Below are 20,728 nucleotides of genomic sequence, written 5' to 3' on the forward strand. Positions count from 1 at the left end.
GTCACTACTTGATCACATCTTCATCTTGACAACCTTCCTTACCCCTCACATTGGGGAATGGAAAGAGGGCTTCCACAGGCAGGCTCCAGACAATCTGAGCAGCTCCACCTTTTCTTTTCTTTTCTTTCCTTTTTTTTTTTTTTAAACCAGTTAGGCTATGTGGATGATGATATTTACTACAAATGGGGTATTTTTGAAGATGGTGGGTCTTAACTACACATAGAACTAACATTGGCAGTGAAATAAGAGCACGGGAGTTAGAATTCAAAGACTTGAATTAGAATCCAGTTACTTTGGAGCCTCAATTTTCACTTTTCTAGAATAGGAACAATAGAAATATTGAAGTTGAGAATGTGAGAATTAAATAAGAGAAATGTTTATTGTAGTTCTCCGTCAACTGCAAAGCACAACTCAGTTATTAATTTATTTTTCACATCAAAGAAAACTCTGACTCTTGTCTTTCCTCACACACAAAATATATAAAACCAACAAAGCAACCAACCCATATCAAAGGAGCTCGGCTCCACATGGCTGCTGCTGAAGAAACCAGCCCTAGAAATCCGGAAGAGAGAACATAGCAGCTTTCTCTGCCGGCCCTCTTGCTCCCTGCAGCACCTGCCTGCCTTAGCCAGCCCTGGAGCAAGCGGAAGAAGGGGGCCGGTTTCCAAAATAAGAGGGGCAATATTGGGAAGGGAGGACAGAGAGAAATATCTAGGTGACCACAGTCAGATGGAAAACTCTGGCCACCCAGCTAGTGACCCATTGTCTATATAAACTGAACCTGTGTCAGAAACTGCCTGCATAACTGTCAAGTCACCTTTCACTTAATCCCGAGTTACTCTCCGAGTGGATTTCAGTCAAGGAGAAAAAGGACTGGGGGTGAGGGGGTGTAATGCCAAAATTGTGTTCTAATGATTGCCTTTATAGCAGCGACCCCCAGCTTTTTGAATGCGTACCCTTACCAGTAAAAAAAAAAAAAAAATCTGAGCTTATCCTCCCAACATTTTACTACATCTCTTGTTCTATAAGATGATGTTCATTTTATTATGATGATGTTCATTTTAAAACATAAAAAAGGAAACTTTTTGAAGAATGCGATCAAAAATAGAAATAAAAGGAAGTTCTATTATTTCCCCATCTTAAAGGCACCTGCTGTACCCTAGATGGTAGGATTTCAGGTGATTCTTTTTCTGCTTTATTGCTTCCTATATTTTATAAATTTTTGACAGTAAGCATTTATTACTTTATAATCAGGAAAAAAAAATGTGTATACTATTGTTTTCATTTTTAACTAGCAGCATATAACTGTCAAAATTCTTTAATTCCAATCCTTCCAACTGATTTGCTGTTTGCTTAACAGGGTTAAATGAATGTCCTTTGTCTCTAAGCTTGTCTATATGTAATTTTTTTTTTTAACCTTGTTTTTTCTTGTAAGGCTGATTTAATTTAAGGTCTGGTCTGTAAGACGCCCTGTGATCCTGAGAGGAAAAGTGTGAAAGTGTCTCATGCCTCTCACAGTTGTCCTCGGAGACCCACCTGGCATTCAGCTCAGTGTTGTGCTTCCAGTAGGAACTCATGATGCTGGAATGCCAGTGTGACCAAGGTTGCCGAAGGTAGATGGTGACAGTTGTATTAAGTTCCACGGAAGGGCAATGGGAAGGGTTTTTTCCCCATCCAAAAATATTTCTTTTGACATGCAAGTTTGAAATATTACTTTATAGAATCTATGCTTATCCTGGGATGTGCACTTAATAAGCATTTGTTCCACACTGTAGAAATAAAGGGTGAGTGAGACGTTGTACCTGCCCTCAAAGAGCTTATAATCCAGGACCACCTGTTCGGTTGTGCAATTGGTGAACAAAGTGTGTACAAGGTCAAGTGACAATTGAGAGTTAACGTTTAGCCCACGCTTCGCTCACCAAGCCCTATCCACCCTGGTATGGGGCTGCATCTGCTCTGAGTGGGGTTGCTGGATTTGATAGATGCAAATAAAGGACACCCAGTTAAATATGAATTCCAGAAAGATATCAAATAATTTTTGGTATATCTCATGCAGTGTTTGGGGCATATTTGGGTCTTTATCTGGCAACCTTAGCCCTGAAAGTTACTCCTACAAGTAGGTGCTGGGCCTTGCGGGGGTGGGGCAAGGATAGCTACAAGCTTCTTTCTAGTTCTTCCACCTAGGAAGGGTTTTGTTTTGTTTTGTTTTGTTTTGTTTTTTTAGTTAACTGAGTCTAACTAGTATCCCTGTCACAATCCAGTGATGGAGAGAGATGTGTAAACATGATATATCTAGTTAAGTTTTATAAGTGGTGTGGGTTCCAGTGGAATATAAAGGAAAGCACAGTCCATTTTACTGAGAAAATCTGCTAATGTTCCATAAATAGTTCTTGATCTTGGTCTTGAAAGATGAGTAGAAGGGGGGGAGAAGGTTATCAGGGCCATTGTGCCACAGTAAGGCATTCCAGCTCTGAAGCAATGAGGAGAGATGGTGAAGGATGCCTCAACGCCAGAATGCCAGAATTAGCAAATTTTTATTATTTACACACTAATGGATACTTGGAAATGTAAGGATATGTTTTGTGTACAGTTACTTATCTCAGGCTTCATGTGGCATATTCCGTTTCCCTGGAGACAAAAATAGGAATTAGTAAGAAATCAAAAGCTTTATTTTCAAATGATGAAAGTTTAACCTCTTTAAATATCTGTTCTTATACTTTAGCCTTTTTTAAGAGGAAAAAATTGCTACATACCTTTTTGGTATCTGAACTGTGTTAGAGAATAAGGATCATCATTACAAATCATATGCACGTGGGTCAGTAATATCAGGAGTAACAGCAGGAACTGTTGGAATGTCTACAGCTCTGTGCAGGTCGTCATGAAATAGGTCCAGTGTGCCCTGTTTTGTTTTGTTTTTGTTTTTTGTACCTTTTCTTGTTCTTAATGGTTTTGCTATTAGCTGTGACTTGCAAAATCGCATTGCATTGTGTTAGCCTACCTACCTCTGATGGTTCCCACTTTTCTCATTTGCCACTTGTGGTCAGCTGTGAGCTAAAAAAGGCAACCACTGGGACTCACGAGTTGTTTGTCAAGTAACCAGGCTGCAAGAGCTGGAAGAGCTTTCCTGTGAACAGGGCCACATTATGATTAACATGGGCCCTTTCCTCCATTAAAAAAAAAATCAGAATTTTATTTTCCAATTGTTGGCATTTCAAACATTTTCTTGGGGCGCCTGACTGGCTCAGTCAGTGGAGTATGTGACTCTTGATCTAGGGCTGTAAGTTTGAGCCCCACGTTGGGTACAGAGTTTACTTAAAAATAAAATCCTTAGGGGCACCAGAGTGGCTCAGTCGGTTAAACATCTGACTTGATTTCAGCTCAGGTCATGATCTCAGGGTCATGAGATGGAGCCCCGAGTCGGGCTCTGCACTGGGCGTGGAACCTGCTTAAGATACTCTCTCTCTCCCTCTGGCTCTCCCCCACCTAAAAAATAAATAAAAATGAAATCAAATAAAATCTTTAAAAACAAGAGTAATGACAAAACATTTTCTTTGACCTGAAAGATCTCTTTGTTTTGATTTTATAAGAAAATAGAGGGGCACCTGGGTGGCTTAGTTGGTTAAGTGTCCAACTCTTGGTCATGGCTCAGGTCTTGATCTCATGGTTGTGAGTTCGAGCCCCGCGTTGGGCTCCACACTGGCCATGGAGCCTACTTTAAAAAAAAAAAAAAAATATATATATATATATATATATATACACACACATACTTATATATATGTATATATATGTATATGTGTATATATATGTATATGTGTATATATATGTATATGTGTATATATATGTATATGTATATATAAGTATATATATATGTATATATAAGTATATATATATGTATATATAAGTATATATATGTATATATAAGTATATATATATATATATACATATACATATATATATATAGAATATTTTTGTGGGCCCTTCCAAGTTTTATGGGCCCTGGCCACTGTGCCCACTGTGCCTAATGGATAAGGTGGCACTAGCAGTGAGTAAAGTCACTTGAATCTCACTTTATTTTGTTTTGTTTTGGTCTTGGGATTAGAGGATTTTTGTTTATTTCTTGGTTCTGTGTTCTGGATAGCAGAAATTGTTCAGCAGACTGGCCTCCAGTTAAGTGAGGGCATGCCGATCCGAGTTCGAAAAGGTTGGGGCCTGTGGGAATACACGGAGTTGTGTCTGGTTAAGTGAGGGCAGAGTGTAGAGAGAAGACAAGTTTTGAAATATCTTGGACTTAAGAGATCATTGCAAACTGGTAGAAAACTCTGGAAAGCGTTTCAATAAAGAGGAAAGCTGTGGATAAAAGTCACAGAGGTAGAAACTAAATGAGAAAAGAAGAAAATTGACCTGATTAGAGCACGAAGGTCATTGTAAGGCGCATCAAACTAAACGTCCAGAGGGAGAGAAACTTCTGTGGGTGCAAGACTGAGGAGTTTGGATCTGCTAATGAATCAGTGGTCATCTTAGTTCAGTTTCTAATGAGAACTATTCCTTTCGGCACTGACAATACTGTGGCATGATCAGTACAGCTTTATTTTCTTAATTTAAACTTTTCTCCTCAGAGCGCAGAGATCATAATTCCTAGGTGATGTGTCTCCCTGACTCATAATTAAGAGATCAGCCATTGCCGATAGTTAAAAATTGCACAGATGAGAACAATGGACAGCAGAGCATAATGGAAATATCTAAGAGGCCTGAGCTCTAGCTTCAGCTCCCTGCCTGGATATAAAAGCTGCAGACAGGTCACTTCACCTCTCATCCCAGGTTTCTCATCTACAAACTAACCAGGGGAGGACTCGGTCATCATTAGACGAGGTAATCTTCAAGAGCTACTCAAGTGTGAAATCTGACGATTCAGTGTCTTTTTCACAAATTGATCCTAAAATATTCTGTAATATCGTAAAGTGATCTGCTCTTGCCTGTAGTAATTATTTTAAATGATTTGAGGTGAAGTGTCTCATTTCATATCCAGTCTGCGTCGTGAATTCCCCTCCTTACTGTCCTCTGCCCTGCTAACAGCACCATGAGGTAAACTAAGAATTTGCTTCAGGGGAAAAGCTAATGGAGAGTTTGAGTTGTCTGCCTAGTTGTAGCATGATTTATTTGAAACATCCTTCCTTTGGTATTCAACTTAAACATTTAACCACAAAAAAAAAAAAATTACCAGACATTTGAGCATGAGAAATCAGAAATGCATGTAGAATACTGTCCTGGCTCCTGGTTGTTTTTGATGGTAGTCAGTTGTCTCCCTTGTTTTGGAGAAACCAAGAGTTGTAGGAGATGCTTAACAATACTTGTTATTTCACTAGCTTGAATTAATGGCTTCTGATGAATCTCCTCTTTTCCCTGTTAGAGTAGTCTGTATTATCCAATCAATCGCTTAACTGTTCATCCATCAGATGATTAACTACAAGAAGGAGATGACAGCCTTGTGGCATCCACTGACATTGTAACTGACGCATACATGCCGTTCATTCTAGATTATTTTCTTGAAAACTTGTTATAGCATTCCCCACGTGGGGCTCCTAGGTGCAGACTCTGAACTGGTAGATAGTTATTTTCCTATTGAACACTTGGTATAATGTGCATTTTTCTGGGGCCAGAACAGAGAATGTGACAAGGAAGGAGTGCTCTGCATCCTCGAAGCCTGCAATGAGATCACCATTCACTCATTCAACACAAATGTATTCACTTCTCAAGATGTACAAGGCACGGTGCTAGCCCCAGACATATCAATAGACCCAAACAGACAAAAATCCTGTCCTCCTGAAGGAAGGCCAGCAATAAATACAATAAATAAGTAGAGACGGTAATTGAGTAAAGTATTTCGCATGTTAAAAGGTGATGCATACTGGGGGGAAGAGAGCAGGGTAAAGGGAGCTGAAGAAGGGGTGTGCAGTTTTAAATGGCGGAGCCCGGGGGGCCATGTGGGCCTTGTGGAAGACGTGACATTCAAGCAATGCTGTGATGTCAGGGAGAGAATCACGTGGATGTAGAATGGAAGAGCGTTCCAGGTGGAGGGAGCACAGGAGTCTATGTGCCGGGCATGCTGTGCTGACAACCACAAGGACAGAGATGAATAAAACATGGCTCCTACCCCCAGGGAGTTGACAGGCTAGGAACAAGATTCAGACTTGCAAATAAGGGCAGCGATAAAGTTGTATAAGAACTATGGTGGGTAGAATGTTTTCTTAAAAGTCTCTATGTTGAATAATACAAACTAAGTAAAAATGTGTGAAATTCTTCCCACTTCATGAATGAAGCTTGGATGCGTGGAGGAGTAGAGCATGGCTTCCTGGGAAGGCTCCTTCACACCCCTGCCCTGAACTGTCCTCTCCCTCAGAAGCCTCTGGCTGAGGCCACTCACTCTCAGCCTCTGCCACGACTCCTGAAGGCGATGGTTGATCTTTAGTTCAGGCCTCGTCTGGGCCTCCCTGGAACCCTCGTCAAGCTGCACATCGGCGCTCTCCTCTTCCCGAGAGTGAATCTTGGGAATGCGCTCTCTGTGCATCATTGCCAATCAGTGCCCTGTGTTGTGGGGGGAGGGATTTGCAGACAGCCCACTCTCGCCCACCCAGCTAACCCTGACCTAACCGTAGCGTTATGGAGTCCTGACATCCAACACGGAGTTGCCCTCAAGACTGTTCATTCAAGCTCGCACCTCCTTTCATTCTCGCCTTCTCCGAAAGACTCCCTTTCGCCAACCTTCTCCGCCCGGCCCCCACCAGCGCTCTGACAGGGAGGTAGGATTTTTATCCCATGTGTATGATTGAGGAGGAGACCGGGCACTCAGAAGTGAAATAATCTGCCCCAAATCACATGGCTATGAATGACGGAGCCTGTCCTTTTGCTACTGCCCCAAGCCACCTATCCGTCAGGGACTTGCGCTCCTTCTTGCTGTCTGCCAGCCCTGGGCTTGCCTTCAGAAGGACGTTGTGTGTGGGAGGTCTCGGCGGGAAGGTGCGGAGCCTTCCTGGGCTTGCAGACTTGAAGAGCGAGCACTTTCCACCGGCCCCTGGACCTTCCTGCCCGGAGCTGCTAGGATCCTCTTTCTCTTCCTCACTCTTCTGCCTCCTCAAGAACCTTCTTTAGTTTCCTGTTGCTTTTTATATCAAATCTCCTTCCTTAGTTAAGCATTCTGAGTCTTCCTTTCAGTGGCTGCCCACTCCCCTCTCTCTAAAAAGACTTCATTTTCAGCCCTGAGCACTCCGCTCAGCTGCCTCCACCACCCACATAGGATTTAGTAGCATTAGAGACCCGTCCCTTCTCCTGCAGGGCCGCCTCTGTGTCCGTGACTCTACAGTCTACGGGAATCTTCGTAGATGCCCCCCCTCCAATGAACCTGTCCCCTTATGCTTTGTCCCCTCGGCCGTTATTAGTTTGTGCTTGCTGGTGTGTTACTTGGTCCTGATATCTGAATGTGCATTTGCTCTTCCCAGCTAAGTTATACCCTCTCTGAGGGCACAAACCAAATCTCATAATTCTGTGAATACCTGAACAGAATAGATTCTTGTTAATGGTCTGATCGACTCGTCTTTTAATTACTGGGTTTATAAATTCTTAATATTCTGAAAATTTTCACTCTCAGTTAGAAAAACCTCAGATTCCAACAATCAGAGAATAAAGTTTAAGGCCCCCAGCACACAGCAGTTTTGAGTTGCACTTTTAAACTCACTTCTTAATCCATTTCAGGGTTCCCAATTGTTCACAGTTAATTCTTCTTACCGAGAGTGTATTACACTTGCTCAGCATTGAATGATATGGAAAGAATGGCCTTTCTTTACTGCATAACTGACTTTACTTTTGTTCACAGGTTAAAATCAGCCCTTCCATTTCACTGCAGTATTATATCGGTGGCATTTTTATTTAAGAAAAAAAGCTTTCTTCCACATGAACTTTTGTTACAAATCAGTTTATTGGGGCCAATCAATGGGCAGGACCTATGAAAGGGTGTGGATTATCTGGTTAGTCCTTTGTGTGGCAAAAGGCTTAGATACTGCTTAGTACTTTGTTCATTCTTCATCATGTAAAGAAGTGTTTTTTTGAAGGATCAACACCTGACTGAGCCCTGCCTTTTTCATGGAAATGTTTTCACCTGAGTTGCTTCTTATGGTACCAAGAATTAGTTAACTAATACTTATTTAACCTTGGAACAATGTTCATCATAATCCGATTGGCAGATAGTCATTTTATTTAGGTCCGTTTCTTTATTGTATCAGGAACTAGCAAATCTCAGTAAAGAGTATGCTGGGAACTGTTTTTTTTTTTCCTTCAAATAAGTTATCATTCTACTTTTTTTCTTTCCATCAAGGGCCATGTTTCCATGCTGTAGACTTAAGACAAGTAGCCACACATTAATGAGTTAGATTTCCAGTCTTGGGTTGAACTCTACTTTTATTTTTAAAGCCGGCTTTCCTATTACATGCTGCTGGCGGCTTTTCATCCAAAATGTTCTCCAATATGATTTACTACATTAACACACTCAGAGTTGTTTTTTCATGATAAAGCTTCCTCATGAGCATTACCACTAATTAATAGACAAAATGACCCAGCACAATTTAATTATTTGGTAATGATTTTCGGTGTTTTCTTAAAGATGATGCTTTACAAGTCAAGGCCTGAACTTGCCTGGGTCATGACCTCTCTGCAGTGTTTGCAGTCTTGTTAAACAAGAAGTAAAGCAAAACATAAATTAGTGTTTCCATTATAAGTTGCTCTGCATTGCCCAGTCTTTCAACACTCTGAAGAGCATAGTCACGGTTAACGTAAGAGAAAGTTTCACTTGGAAAATGGCAATTCCAGCTTTCTGGAGTGAGTAAGAAGTTTCTTCCTCAATGCCTTTCTTCTAGGGCCAACATGTGGCCCTCCTTGAGAGAAGACAAGATGAGGGAGTTTGAATTATGGGCTATAGAACATTAAAAACCTAAGGAAAAGAAGAGAGAACAGTTGCCTTTCATTGTAATGAGAGTGTACCAGCCTGTGTGGCCTTCAGCATCTATCAGCCTTCAGGAATGTGTTCCGAAGTTTACCGATGGAATTTAGTGTTGAATGTTAAAGCACTGCTCTTCTGTGTTAGTAGAAATGTGTATTTCTTTGTGTGTTTGTGATTACCGCAACTCCCCAGTTCGTGTTTTTATTATTTCGCCTTCAGACTTATATATTTCTGCTCCTTCTGGCTTGGAATATCCTTCCCCTTCATCTTGCTAATCAACCTACTCATTCCTTAAGACTCAGTTTCAGAGAAAGAGCAGGTGTTTCTCTGCCACATGTTCCCTCCCTCTACCGTGACATCCTGTGCATAATACCCCCACCTGTCCATAAAGTATCGTCGTTATCTCTTTTGTAGCTCTCTCTCTCTCTCTACAGGGTCTATTCCACATTCATCCAGGAGCTTGATAAAGGTCTGTTGATAATGTGTTTGATTTTTAGCTAGTTGATTTCTTGAATGATAATAATGATTATCATTCAGTCTGTATGCCTCCCAGGTATACCTCTATCCTGTGGTCTTTGCATAGTCATCTGTATGCCAGTCACTGATTGTCTCAACTTAGCTTCTTTGATATGCCTTTGTTTATGTTGGTTCATTTTCCATGATTGCACAGTAGGTGGACAAAAACAGTGAATAAGATGGAGAATGGTTGGTCTGCCTTATTGATGATCATGGTATAATGTTTACAAAACCCAAACTGAAATTGTTTTGGCATCTGATCTTCAATTTCTTCACATCTTTTCCTGAGTTTAATTTTCATGTAATAATTTATTTTCTTGTTTATTTTATTTTTTTAAAGATTTTATTTATTTGAGAGAGAGATAGTAAGAGAGAGCACGAGTAGTGGGGAAAAGGAGAAACAGGCTCCCTGCTGAGCAGGGAGCCCGACGTGGGACTCGATCCCAGGACCCAGGGGTCATGACCTGAGCCGAAGGCAGACACTTAAATGACTGAGCCACCCAGGCGTCCCTATTTTCTCATTTATTTTAACATCCTGAGTTTTTAAGATCCATGAATAGGTTTAATGATTGTATTAAAGGCTTATCTGTGGAGTACGTATGTACCATAAATCTAGTGACATACTTTAAAATGCATTCCTCTTCCATTTTCTAAGTAAACATTTTTTTAAATGTGTTTTTCTTCACCAAGAAAAGCAGTATACAGTTTGGGATTCTGGATCTGGCTTCCATTCCTGGATCCATCATATATTAGTAAAATGTCCTTCAACAAATTACTTGTATCTGTGAGATTCAATAGCTTCATCAGTAGAGAGAGCAAGTACTTAATTCTCAGGATTATATGAACATGAAATGAGACATTGATCTCAAGAGATTGCCATTCTGCAAAATAGGAGTAAACGGGAGTCTCCATATGGAATGGTGAGGTACCTGGATCCCTTCCCCCATCTACTCCCAGTATGCTGGAAACTAGGCTTTATAGCCTTCAGGAAGGAGATTGGAAGATTCTTCTCTGGGAGAAATGCACACATCCTGACCTTTGAAGGACCCCCAATAATCAGCCACGTCTTATCTGATCGTGCTGTAGTGAAGCCCTCAGACTCAGAGCTTCCAGTCACTATTTTAACTCTTAAATCTGAATAGTCATCCAGCAATCACCAGATACTTGAGGGAAAGCTCCAGTGAATGAACTCCAGGGAGACAGGACAAAGCAGAGAACAGAAGAAAACATTTACAAAATCTGTAATATTCACACAACTCTAAAATAAGGCATCTATCCATTAAATACAATAGGACATAGTAAAAAAAAAATTAAGAAACAAGAAAGAGCTGTTAGAAATGAAAATATAGAAAGAACTTAATATAAAGGTTGGAAGATAATGTTGATACTAACCCAAAAAATATTTGAAAGAGAAGTAAAAACCAGGATCAAAAAAAAGAAAAAAGAAAAATATATTAGTTTTAGTAGACCAGTATGCAACTAATGGAGGGTCTGGGGAGGGGGGTTAAAATCCCCAAAAAACAAAAACAAAACAGAAAAACATAGAAAATGAATGAAAAGAAATATCAAAGAAATAATCCAAGGTATTTCCTAACACTGAAAGATTTTTTAGTTTAGAAAGGACCCATCTAGCACCAGCATAATGAGTAAAGAAAGACTTATCTCAAAGTATGTGATTTTAAATTATAGAATATAAAGGTAAGGAAAAGGTCCTTTAAATTAAAAAAAAAAAAAAAAAGCAAAAGTAGAAGCGAGGAGTCAAAATCAGAATAGTATCTGTCTTCTCACCAGCAACACTGACAATTAAAAGACAATAGAGTAATGCCTTCAAAATTCTGGAGGGAAAATTATTTTTAGCCTTGTTCTGCGTGCCTAGCCGAAGTCTCACGTATGGAGTGGACAATATTGATGGTGGAATAAAGGCATTTCCAGACATTCAGAGTCTTTACATTTTTACCTCCTGTGCACCCTCTCTCAGGAAGTTTTTGAACTTGGTGCACCACGGAAAAGAGGGAATAAATGAAGACCAGGATGTAGGGGATCTAACAGGAGAGAAGAAAGTTCTAGAACGGCAGCTGTGCAGCAGCAGTCTGTCCGACTCTGAGAATCGAGGACTCCAGGAGGGGGATGCCCGACACAAACAAACTTTAAAATTCCCCAACATGTCTGAATGTATTGAAAGGATATTCATGGGTGTGTGTGTTTGGGGATGAGCTTGTAATAGGTACCTGGTAAAGGACGCAAAGGGTGAAAATGGCAGTTATTAACTCTAATAAATATAAAATGTTTCCTAAGAAAGGAAACATAATAATAAGTGGCTTAGCTGTCAACCATATTTATATAATCATGATAAATACTGAATATAGCTTTATTCAAAGACTATGAAATAACCACATTGGAAGAACAAGAAAAGGGGCACATGGCAGGGGTGTGTGAAAATTTAGTAGTAAATCCCCATCTTCATTAATAGGTGGTCAGTAAATGATATTTGAAGCTGAAAACAAAAATCTAAAAATGGTGGTGTAACCTTGTTATTTAAAGAAAGGGAGTTGAATACAAGAAGAAGAGCCAAGAGTTTAAAATGAAAGCCTTTCGAGAGAGGGAATCAGGAATGGTGGCCTAGGCCTGCTGTAGTTTTTAAGCATTTTTTGTATGTTTTTGGGTTAAAATAACTGACATTTTAAAATATTAAATGACACAGTTATGTAAAGCACTTGGCACCATGCCTTTTACAGTTAAGTGTTGCATAAATGTAAACAACTATTGTTCCCCTACTCCTTTTTTTTTTTTTTTAAGATATATTTATTTTAGAGAGAGAGAGTGCGACTGGGAGGAGCAGAGGGAGAGAGAATCTCCATGCCGAGCGCGGAGCCTGATGCGGGCTCGATGCGGGCTCGGCGCCAGGATCCTGAGATCATGACCTGAGCTGAAACCAAGAGTCAGACGCTTAACTGACTGAGCCACCCAGGCACCCCTACCTTCCTCCTTCTTAAAAGCATTATAAATCTTTGCTAAGTGGGTGATACAGACTTACCGTTCATGCATTTCCTTTTTTCCAATCCGCACCATACGTACACCGTGTTGGCCGTGAGAAATGAATTACAGCATATACTTCAGTGTCTTTTTATTTGGTTTGTATGTCTCCCTGACTTACTCATCCATTATTTCATTGACGTGAATGACAAGAAGGAGCTGTTGCCTTTCTGAATCCCGATTGCGATACTTTCCTTTAGATTTTCATGAGGAAAATTCTGAATTTCTTTTCTTTTGCCTAACCCCTTGCATTTCTGCAATTAAATAAATGGCTATTGTTCAGGCTTTACTCTCGTTTCCTAACTGGTCTTACCCTGCATTTTAACACATTTTCTCCCTGTGGTCAGGGCCGCAAGCTTCTTATCATCGGGACCACTAGCCGCAAAGATGTCCTTCAGGAGATGGAGATGCTGAACGCTTTCAGCACCACCATCCACGTGCCCAACATTGCCACAGGAGAGCAGCTGCTGGAGGCTCTGGAGGTGATGATGACTCAACGGACCGCAGACTGTCTCTAAGAAAGGAGTCGGGGCAGGGAACTATGCTAAGGGAGTGCGGCGGACACTGCACCCCGTGCCTAGTTTCTGTGCTAACCCAGAATAGGGCCCCTGGGATACACCTCCCGTCGTTTCAGGAATTCAGGAAGGGATGAATGTCAGTGAAAGTGAATGAATCTCCCGTTCCTTGGTGTAGGCAGCACCCAGGCTGCCAGGAATGAGTGACTCTGTGCCCACCATGAGGGATGCATACAGATGACATGGGCCAGAGCCTTGGAATGGGGGAGGGGGACGGTAGAGTAATCAATATGTAGAAAATTCGGTCATTCGCAATAGCTTTCTACTCATTTACTTGCCTTTAATAAACTGGAGTGGTGATTAAAACCTTAGAGACTTCAAAAAAGCTACAGAAGTAAAAGGAACTGCTTTATTAACAAGTTCATAACATGGAAATGTCTTAAATTTTTTGAGGATGACAGAGTTTAGATTTTTAAAAACTGTAAACTTCATTAAACTTTTGATTAGTATCAATGTACACAAATGACTTGAGATCTGAAAGAATGTGATGTAGTGATTTGTTCAGCAGTGGTAAAAGCTTCTTAAAATCCTCAAGACCCGTGCAATTGGGGCATACTCCCAACAAAACAGGAATTATCTATATGATGAATGTCTCCAGGTTACCTATGTGAGCAGCTCTTGTGCCGAGGTTGGGTAAGAATTAAATTTAGTCTCTGCTTTGACACATGTTGAAATTTTTAACTGGTATTTATTATGGGTTGAAGCCTTTTTTTTTTCCCCTGCCCCCAGCAAATGTATATCTAAATTATAAAGGAGATCTCTAAGAAAACCGGATTTAGAATACCAGTTTTCACTTTCATAATTGTACCTAATGGGTTTAAGAAGGTCAGGTTGGATTTTAAAATAGAAAATCCTGTTAACTTGAACCAGTCAGTTCTTACTACTCTTCTTTTAAAGATAATGTGAGCATTAACTAATGTTGCTGATGCATTTATTATAAAAGTGCTTTCGTTATTTTTATTGTTTTTGTAGCTTTTGGGCAACTTCAAAGATAAGGAACGTACCACAATTTCACAGCAAGTCAAAGGGAAGAAGGTCTGGATAGGCATCAAGAAGTTACTAATGTTGATCGAGATGTCGCTCCAGGTAAGAGGCTGCGTTCTCCGTAGGATTCAGACACAGGAGCTTCGTGACATACCAAGAGGCTTTATATTTCCTTTGCTAAGGTTTTATTTTAAGGATTTTACTTTAAGTAATCTCTACACCCAGTGTGGATCTCGAACCCATAACCCCGAGATCAAGAGTCACCTGCTCTGCTGACTGAGCCAGCCAGGCGCCCCTCCTTTGCTAAGGTTTTAATTAGTTTGTTATAATTCTCTTATTTCTGAACTCAAGTTGCTATTCATAGCCTGCTTCTGAGACCAAGCAATAACTTATTAGTACTTTTCTTTCTCACTTCTTAAAATTCAGAAATAGAAGAACAGATTAATAGTTACTTTCCATTTTAATTTAAGGAGTCATTAGATCTTAGAACTGGAAAGGGCTTCAAAGAGGCAATTGCTCTCTTGTCATCACCCCCTGCCCCCATTTTAGAGGTGAGGGTCCTGAGTGTCCCACAGGTGGTCAGTGGGTTATCCAAGATCACATAGCCAGTTATTGATGGAAGGAAGATGGCGTTGTTTATCAGAGGTCCGGAAGCTACTGTGCATTACACCGAAAGGGGCCTGGGAGACCGTTTTAAGGGACAGGTTAATTGAATTGTACAGAGTAGACTTAGGCTCTCTGTATTTTCCCCTGGCTGGGCTCCTAGAAATTTCATGCAAACTACTGTGGGGTTAAAGCATCCAGGATCACATAGAAAACCGAGCCCTAGGCTAGTGCCTGGGCAAAGACAGATGAAATTTCTTTGGGACTTTCTCACATCTACTGGCAACTTATCTTTCCTCTTTTGGGGACTCCACCCCTCCACGTGTCCATCCTATGTCTTCCTATCCTTATCTGACACCCTGGTTAGATAATAAATGTATTCCTGCCAAGTTCTCTGAGTTCAGGGACCTTGGCTGTCACTCACTGTTTGAATCCACAGTCCCCTGGAACAAAGCCGGACACACAGTAGGGCACTCAGTGAACTGTAGTCAGGTGGGTCCATCCCAGGTCACTGGTGAGCAGATTGGCCGCGCAGCTGACATTATGTGTCACTGCTCAGTCCTGCCATCCAGGCCCTGTGAGCAGTGGGTGGCAGAGGTCAAGTTTGACTTCACGTTTACATCCGAAATAGGCTCTTGGACCAATAACAAATGGAGAACACGAAGTGAATGCTTTTTAACCTTTGCTGGTACTTTTATTTTAAAACAAATTGTGGCTTTCAGAAATTAAAGTTGAATGTACTGAACATTCAGCCAGACTGAAATTTATTTATTCTCCATGATGAGTGGTAACTTGAAGTTACAGACTAATCATTTTGCTTAGGATTATCCTTGGTAAAGGTGCATATACAGATGTATTCACTTTTTCCTTGGGAAAAGATAAATCTGTCAAGATAGTCAGCTCTACTCTTCATTTTTTTTTTTGTTGGTTTCAGCATAATTTTTTTTCACTAATTGCGTAGAAGAAACTATGCAGGCTTTTCGCTCCAGTCCCTACCCCTTCTTCCTTTGATGCCTGCAGGTCAGTGATCAACTTCATGCCTCTCGTGTGTGTGGGGCAGAGAGTGAGAGTGGGGCACTCAGGCCTAATCTTCATGGACCTCGGAGTTTGAACCCTTTCTTGTCAAATGGATTTCGTGCAGCTGAGTGAATTCTCTTTAGATCTGCCTGAGAGAGACTGAGCCTAAGTGGAGAGGCATGTAGTTGAGCAGAATATAAGTCATGTTACCTCTCTGTTCACTATACACGATTCTGTTAAAACTTGCACAGTGCTAAGGATCTGCTCTGACTGGATGTCACCTGAGGGAATAAAGTCATTTATCTAGATTACTTTTTTCCTCCCTTTCTCTTGACTTTTAATTCCATAGCTACAGGCAAGTCAGTAAGTCGTTGCTCACACATATTAAATATATTTAATGGGCAAAGAGCTGCAAGTACTGACTGCAGCTGAGCTCCAGCCAGTTCCATTTTTTTTTTAAAAGAACTTGACAATTGATTCATATGTAATTCTATTCCCAAAGAGGGAAAATGTTTCTTTTGTTAGCTATTCACACTTTTTCTTAGTCCTTTGTAGTCTGACGCCTTAACTTTGATACATTTGAAACTTCTGTTCCATGTTTTTCTGGGATAGAAGAGAAGAAATCTTAAAAAAAAAACAAAAACGGTTGGGGGGAATCCAGTTGCACATTTACCCACAGCTGCACCGACATTTGAAAGCTCTTCCTGGAGGGCAGGGAGTTCCCTCTTGGGAAACAGACTCCTGCCCTGGAACATTTTTTAAAAGTTAGGTATGTTTCTTACAATAAAAATTCATCTTAAGGAATTAAAGATGTTTTTAGTGATCATTGTTTAGATAACTTCACATCTCTGGTGGACCAGTGAGAACAGAATATAATTAAAGAAATTTGTATAAACATGAATATAAAAGGAAAATGAAGAGAGAAAATTAGTAATATCCTAAACTTGGCCCTTGAACCAAAGTTCCCCTATCTTCTCCTAGACTCATGATGCTTTTTTTTTTTTTTTTTTTTTTTTGAAGATTTTATTTCTAAGTCATCTCTATCCAACATGGGGCTCCAACCCACAACCCCAAGATCAAGAGTCACGTGCTCTACCGCCTGAGCCAGCCAGGGGCCCCTATCATGATGCTTTTCTATCATGGGAGACCTGGATTATCCAGGGGCCACGTTAGGGGAGTCAGCCCCACTCTTCATTTTTTTTACTTTCAGCACCATTTTTTTTCCCATTAATTGCAAAGAAGAAACTGCGCGGAAGACCAAGGCTAAGAAAAGCTAATGTGTCGATCATGCAGAATTAATAAGCTACTTTTTAGCCATTTAATCAACCTCAGTTGGTTTAAGTTTGGGCTCGCGTTTATATGTTGCATGAGTCCTAAGACTTGGATGCCCTTCGAACCCCCGTGAACAGCCACCGTCTGGTCTCACACGTGTCCTCGCAGATGTGCTGCCCCCTCACACAGCGCTAGCTAAGGGGGCGCCCGGCTGAGGTGCCGGGGGATGAGCAGCTGGGTCACTTGGAACCTCGTGCGTGGTGATTCTCTGTACTGGGAAATCCTGTTCACTCCTCGTGAATGACGTAATCTGCTTCGCTGTGTGTCAGAATACTGGTCAGGGAGCCGGTAGCACAGTTCTGTGACTCAGCAGGGCACTGGTGGAAGTACGAAACCGAGCATTTCCTTGGCATGAAGTGCACAGTCATTAGAAGGTACCATTAACCCGTGTTCTTTATTTCTTTTGATGTATTTAGATGGATCCTGAGTACCGTGTGAGAAAATTCTTGGCCCTCTTAAGAGAAGAAGGAGCGTAAGTACACACAACACGTAAGGCCGTCAGCCAGGCTTACCACTGTGTTAAATCGCAGTGCCTGTTCTAAGCGTTGCTAGACAGTGCATATATACATTTGGATTCTCAACCTTTCTTGGACAACTTTGTTTCCATTTATTAGCGTTCTTCACTGTGTTGTAGGTCTGAGAGACCAAGCAAGGAAATTGGTTGTACTGTTGGCTTGCTCTCCTTGTCCTGCTTCGCAAAACTTCCTTGTCACAGTGCAGGAAAAAACTCGATGGTACATATTTATTGGAACCTGCTTTTAAATGCATGGGGCTATGACCATTTTCTTTTGTGAAATGCTTATCTAATAGCAAATGCATAGTAAAAAATGTAGAAAAACCATTAAGAAGCTTTTGGTGATTTTGTGGTAAATGGTTTTTTGCAGACCCTCATCTGTTTTTTTGTTCTGGGTGTTTCTGTTTCAGTAGCCCCCTGGACTTTGAAAATGAACTCTTTGCACACACACAGTGACCAAGGGAAGTGACCAAGGTGAAGACAGCCTGGGATCTTCACTCAACTTACTCAAGATCCCAGACAAAGTGAAATGTCCCTACCTTCACATGTGCTCAGTCTGCATGATTAGTGCAATAAACTCCCTGCCCTGTGCTTACTCAGATATTCTGTTTTGTGGAAGGCACAAATTTGCTCTAGAATGCTATGCTTACCTCTCTGTGCAAGCTAGGATGATTTCTTCTTCCTCAGTCTCGAAGTGTGGAGACACGCTGCACTTGTGAACACTACACATTGTAAGCTCCCAACCACCGTCACCACCCAGAAACTCTCAGTAACGTAATGATGTTGCAAGACAACGCTTGGCCTCTTAGAAGGAAGACTTTCTGGATGTAAACCAGGAGCAGTGACTTGGAGGTATGGGTTCAGAGGGATTATCTGACAGCTCCCCTGCGCGAACACTGAAAGCTTGGGTATTTGGTTAAAGGTTCTCCCAGAAAACTAGTTGTTATCTTTGCCTGAAGAAACAGGACTTTGAATTTCTGAGACGCTGTTCTCAGTCATTTTCAGAGATGTTTCCAAGTTGCAGTCAGGAGATCTTTCTTAATAGAGAGTCCAGCTATTACTGTTGGACGTGGCACCCGCTCAGTGTCACTCATTTGCTCCGTGGCAAGAGATGTGCCGGCCATTGCCACGTGGTAGCTGTCGTTAGCGACTTGGGAAAGACCTGTATGGAAAAAGCCTACCCCCCTAAACAGAAAGGAGTCATTAAAATAAAGTCATTTATAAATCTCTCAGCACGAATTAGCATCCGACTCTAAATGGGAGAATTCTTTATGATATCAAAGGCTTATTATTAGTATCACCATTTTTCTTTTTCCTCGGTTTAATGACTTAGGATTTATTCTTCCTTTATGTTAAACCCTCTGTGCTGTCTAGCATCTAAATAAAACACTATTCTCCAGAAGAAACTGTTTTCTAGCCCTCACCTAGAGTCTTTCAACATCCATTCCAGTACGTTTAACACATTTCCTTTCCCCTCCACACGCTCCTTCCAAAGAGAAGGACATCCGGAGGTTTGTCTGATAACTGAGTCAGGAGGAAAGAATCAGGTCATCCTGTCTGTGATGACACTTACGGAGCAAGCCACTGACTCCCCACCGCTGCTTCCAATGCGGGGACGAGCAGTCAGCAGCCACCTGAAGGTTCTTCACGCCGCCCGTGAGGCTTGTGGCCACTAGTGGCGCTGAGCTGTCATGTGTCCCCATGGTAGAAGGCAAATCATCTCCAGATCCTGCCATCTGTCTATTTTTGGTTGACTTCTGTGTCACAGCTACTTCGTTTTGGGGTTTCATCCCTAGCTTATTTTGTGGCTTCTTAAAAAGTGGATTTTGTGTTGTATAATTCTGTGATCCCTGATGGCCAGTACCCCGGGTCCCCTGATCTGTTGTGCAGCTTGCCTCTTTTCTCCTCCCAGGAAAGCAACACACACTGTATTAACTTATGGCTCTCGTTAAGTGAGGTTCATGTCTTTGTGTTTTGTCCAAAACTATACTGAAAAATATAAATATATTGTTTCATGCAAATGAAGGAATGCAATAAAGAGTATCTACACTCAAAAACATTCTGTGGACCAGTGTTTTGTACAGAATGACACACGTAACTGATAGGAATGTGTGAAGAGGAGGGGGCTCAGAAAAGCCCCTCCTTGTTTTGTTATAACTAGCCTAAGGAGATGGAGAATTTTAATTTAAAAATCTCTGGTTTTCATTATTTAGGAAGTATAGTCACTTGAAAAGAGAAATACATCAATAGCGTATTTTCAAGAGTTAATGCACAAGAACCTTCACACTTATTTTACTTATTTCCACCTTATTAAAAAACTGAAGCAGACCAAAGCCATAAATGGGCTAATAATAATCCAGAAAGGAAAATTGTTTCTCAATTAGAATTACTCCTTTGAAATGTACAAACCAAGGGATTCAGACACTCTCAGTGGGATTTCTTCGCATGTTTCATTTTGGAATCCTTTTTGCATTTTTCTGAGCTGTCGGATCTCTTAGCCTAAAAGCCCGATGCTTAGAGTTGGATCAGGTTAGGACGAAAGGCAGCTCAGAGAATCAGCAAGGCTCAGTGCAAAGAGGTCAGCTCCCTGGGAGTTGTCCACACCTCCTAGGAGGACCTCAAGGCCACCCTGGTCCCTGCATAACCTTGGGAAGGTGGGCTCTTGAAGCTATCCCAGTGCTCTTCAAAGTCGTGCTGGGCAGAGAGTGAGAGAGCACACGACGTCACAGGCCTACTGACAAAGCAAAGGAGACTGGCCGCTGCTGCTTTAGATTTCTTCATATATGGAGGCACTGCGAACAGGCTAGTTTTTGTCAGAAGATATAATTAAAACCTCAAAAAAGGAGGTTATCTCATCCTTTCCGTATTTGTACATCTTCACTGAAATACCTTCAAAACTATATAACAGAAGGGCGCCTGGGTGGCTCTGTTGGTTGAGCGTCTGCCTTCGGCTCAGGTCATGATCTCAGGGTCCTGGGATTGAGTCCCACATTGGGCTCCTTGCTCAGCAGGCCCCTTGCTCAGCGGGGACCCTGCTTCTCCCTCTCCCTTTCCCTCTCCCTCTGCCCCTCCCCCTGCTCGTTCTTTCTGTCCTTCAAATAAATAAATAAAATCTTTAAAAAGATATATATAACAGAAAAACTATAATGGTGGCTAAAATCTGAAACA

The 20,728-nt window shown here is 41.3% G+C and overlaps 1 protein-coding gene across 1 annotated transcript in view; it reads left to right on the forward strand.

Moving 5' to 3' along the window:
- The window catches only part of NSF (N-ethylmaleimide sensitive factor, vesicle fusing ATPase), a 147,794-nt gene extending 128,177 nt beyond the window's left edge, over nucleotides 1-19,617 (forward strand). Inside the window, exons 18-21 of the mRNA XM_026512581.4 lie at nucleotides 12,883-13,017; nucleotides 14,083-14,196; nucleotides 17,463-17,518; nucleotides 17,971-19,617. Coding sequence (XP_026368366.1) covers nucleotides 12,883-13,017; nucleotides 14,083-14,196; nucleotides 17,463-17,518; nucleotides 17,971-18,016 — 351 coding nt within the window. The 3' untranslated portion in view covers nucleotides 18,017-19,617. The remainder of the gene's footprint in view (nucleotides 1-12,882; nucleotides 13,018-14,082; nucleotides 14,197-17,462; nucleotides 17,519-17,970) is intronic.
- Nucleotides 19,618-20,728: the final 1,111 nt, after the last annotated feature.

This window comes from Ursus arctos, unplaced genomic scaffold (genome assembly GCF_023065955.2).
Source record: "Ursus arctos isolate Adak ecotype North America unplaced genomic scaffold, UrsArc2.0 scaffold_24, whole genome shotgun sequence".
In the NCBI taxonomy this organism is placed as follows: Eukaryota; Metazoa; Chordata; class Mammalia; order Carnivora; family Ursidae; genus Ursus; species Ursus arctos.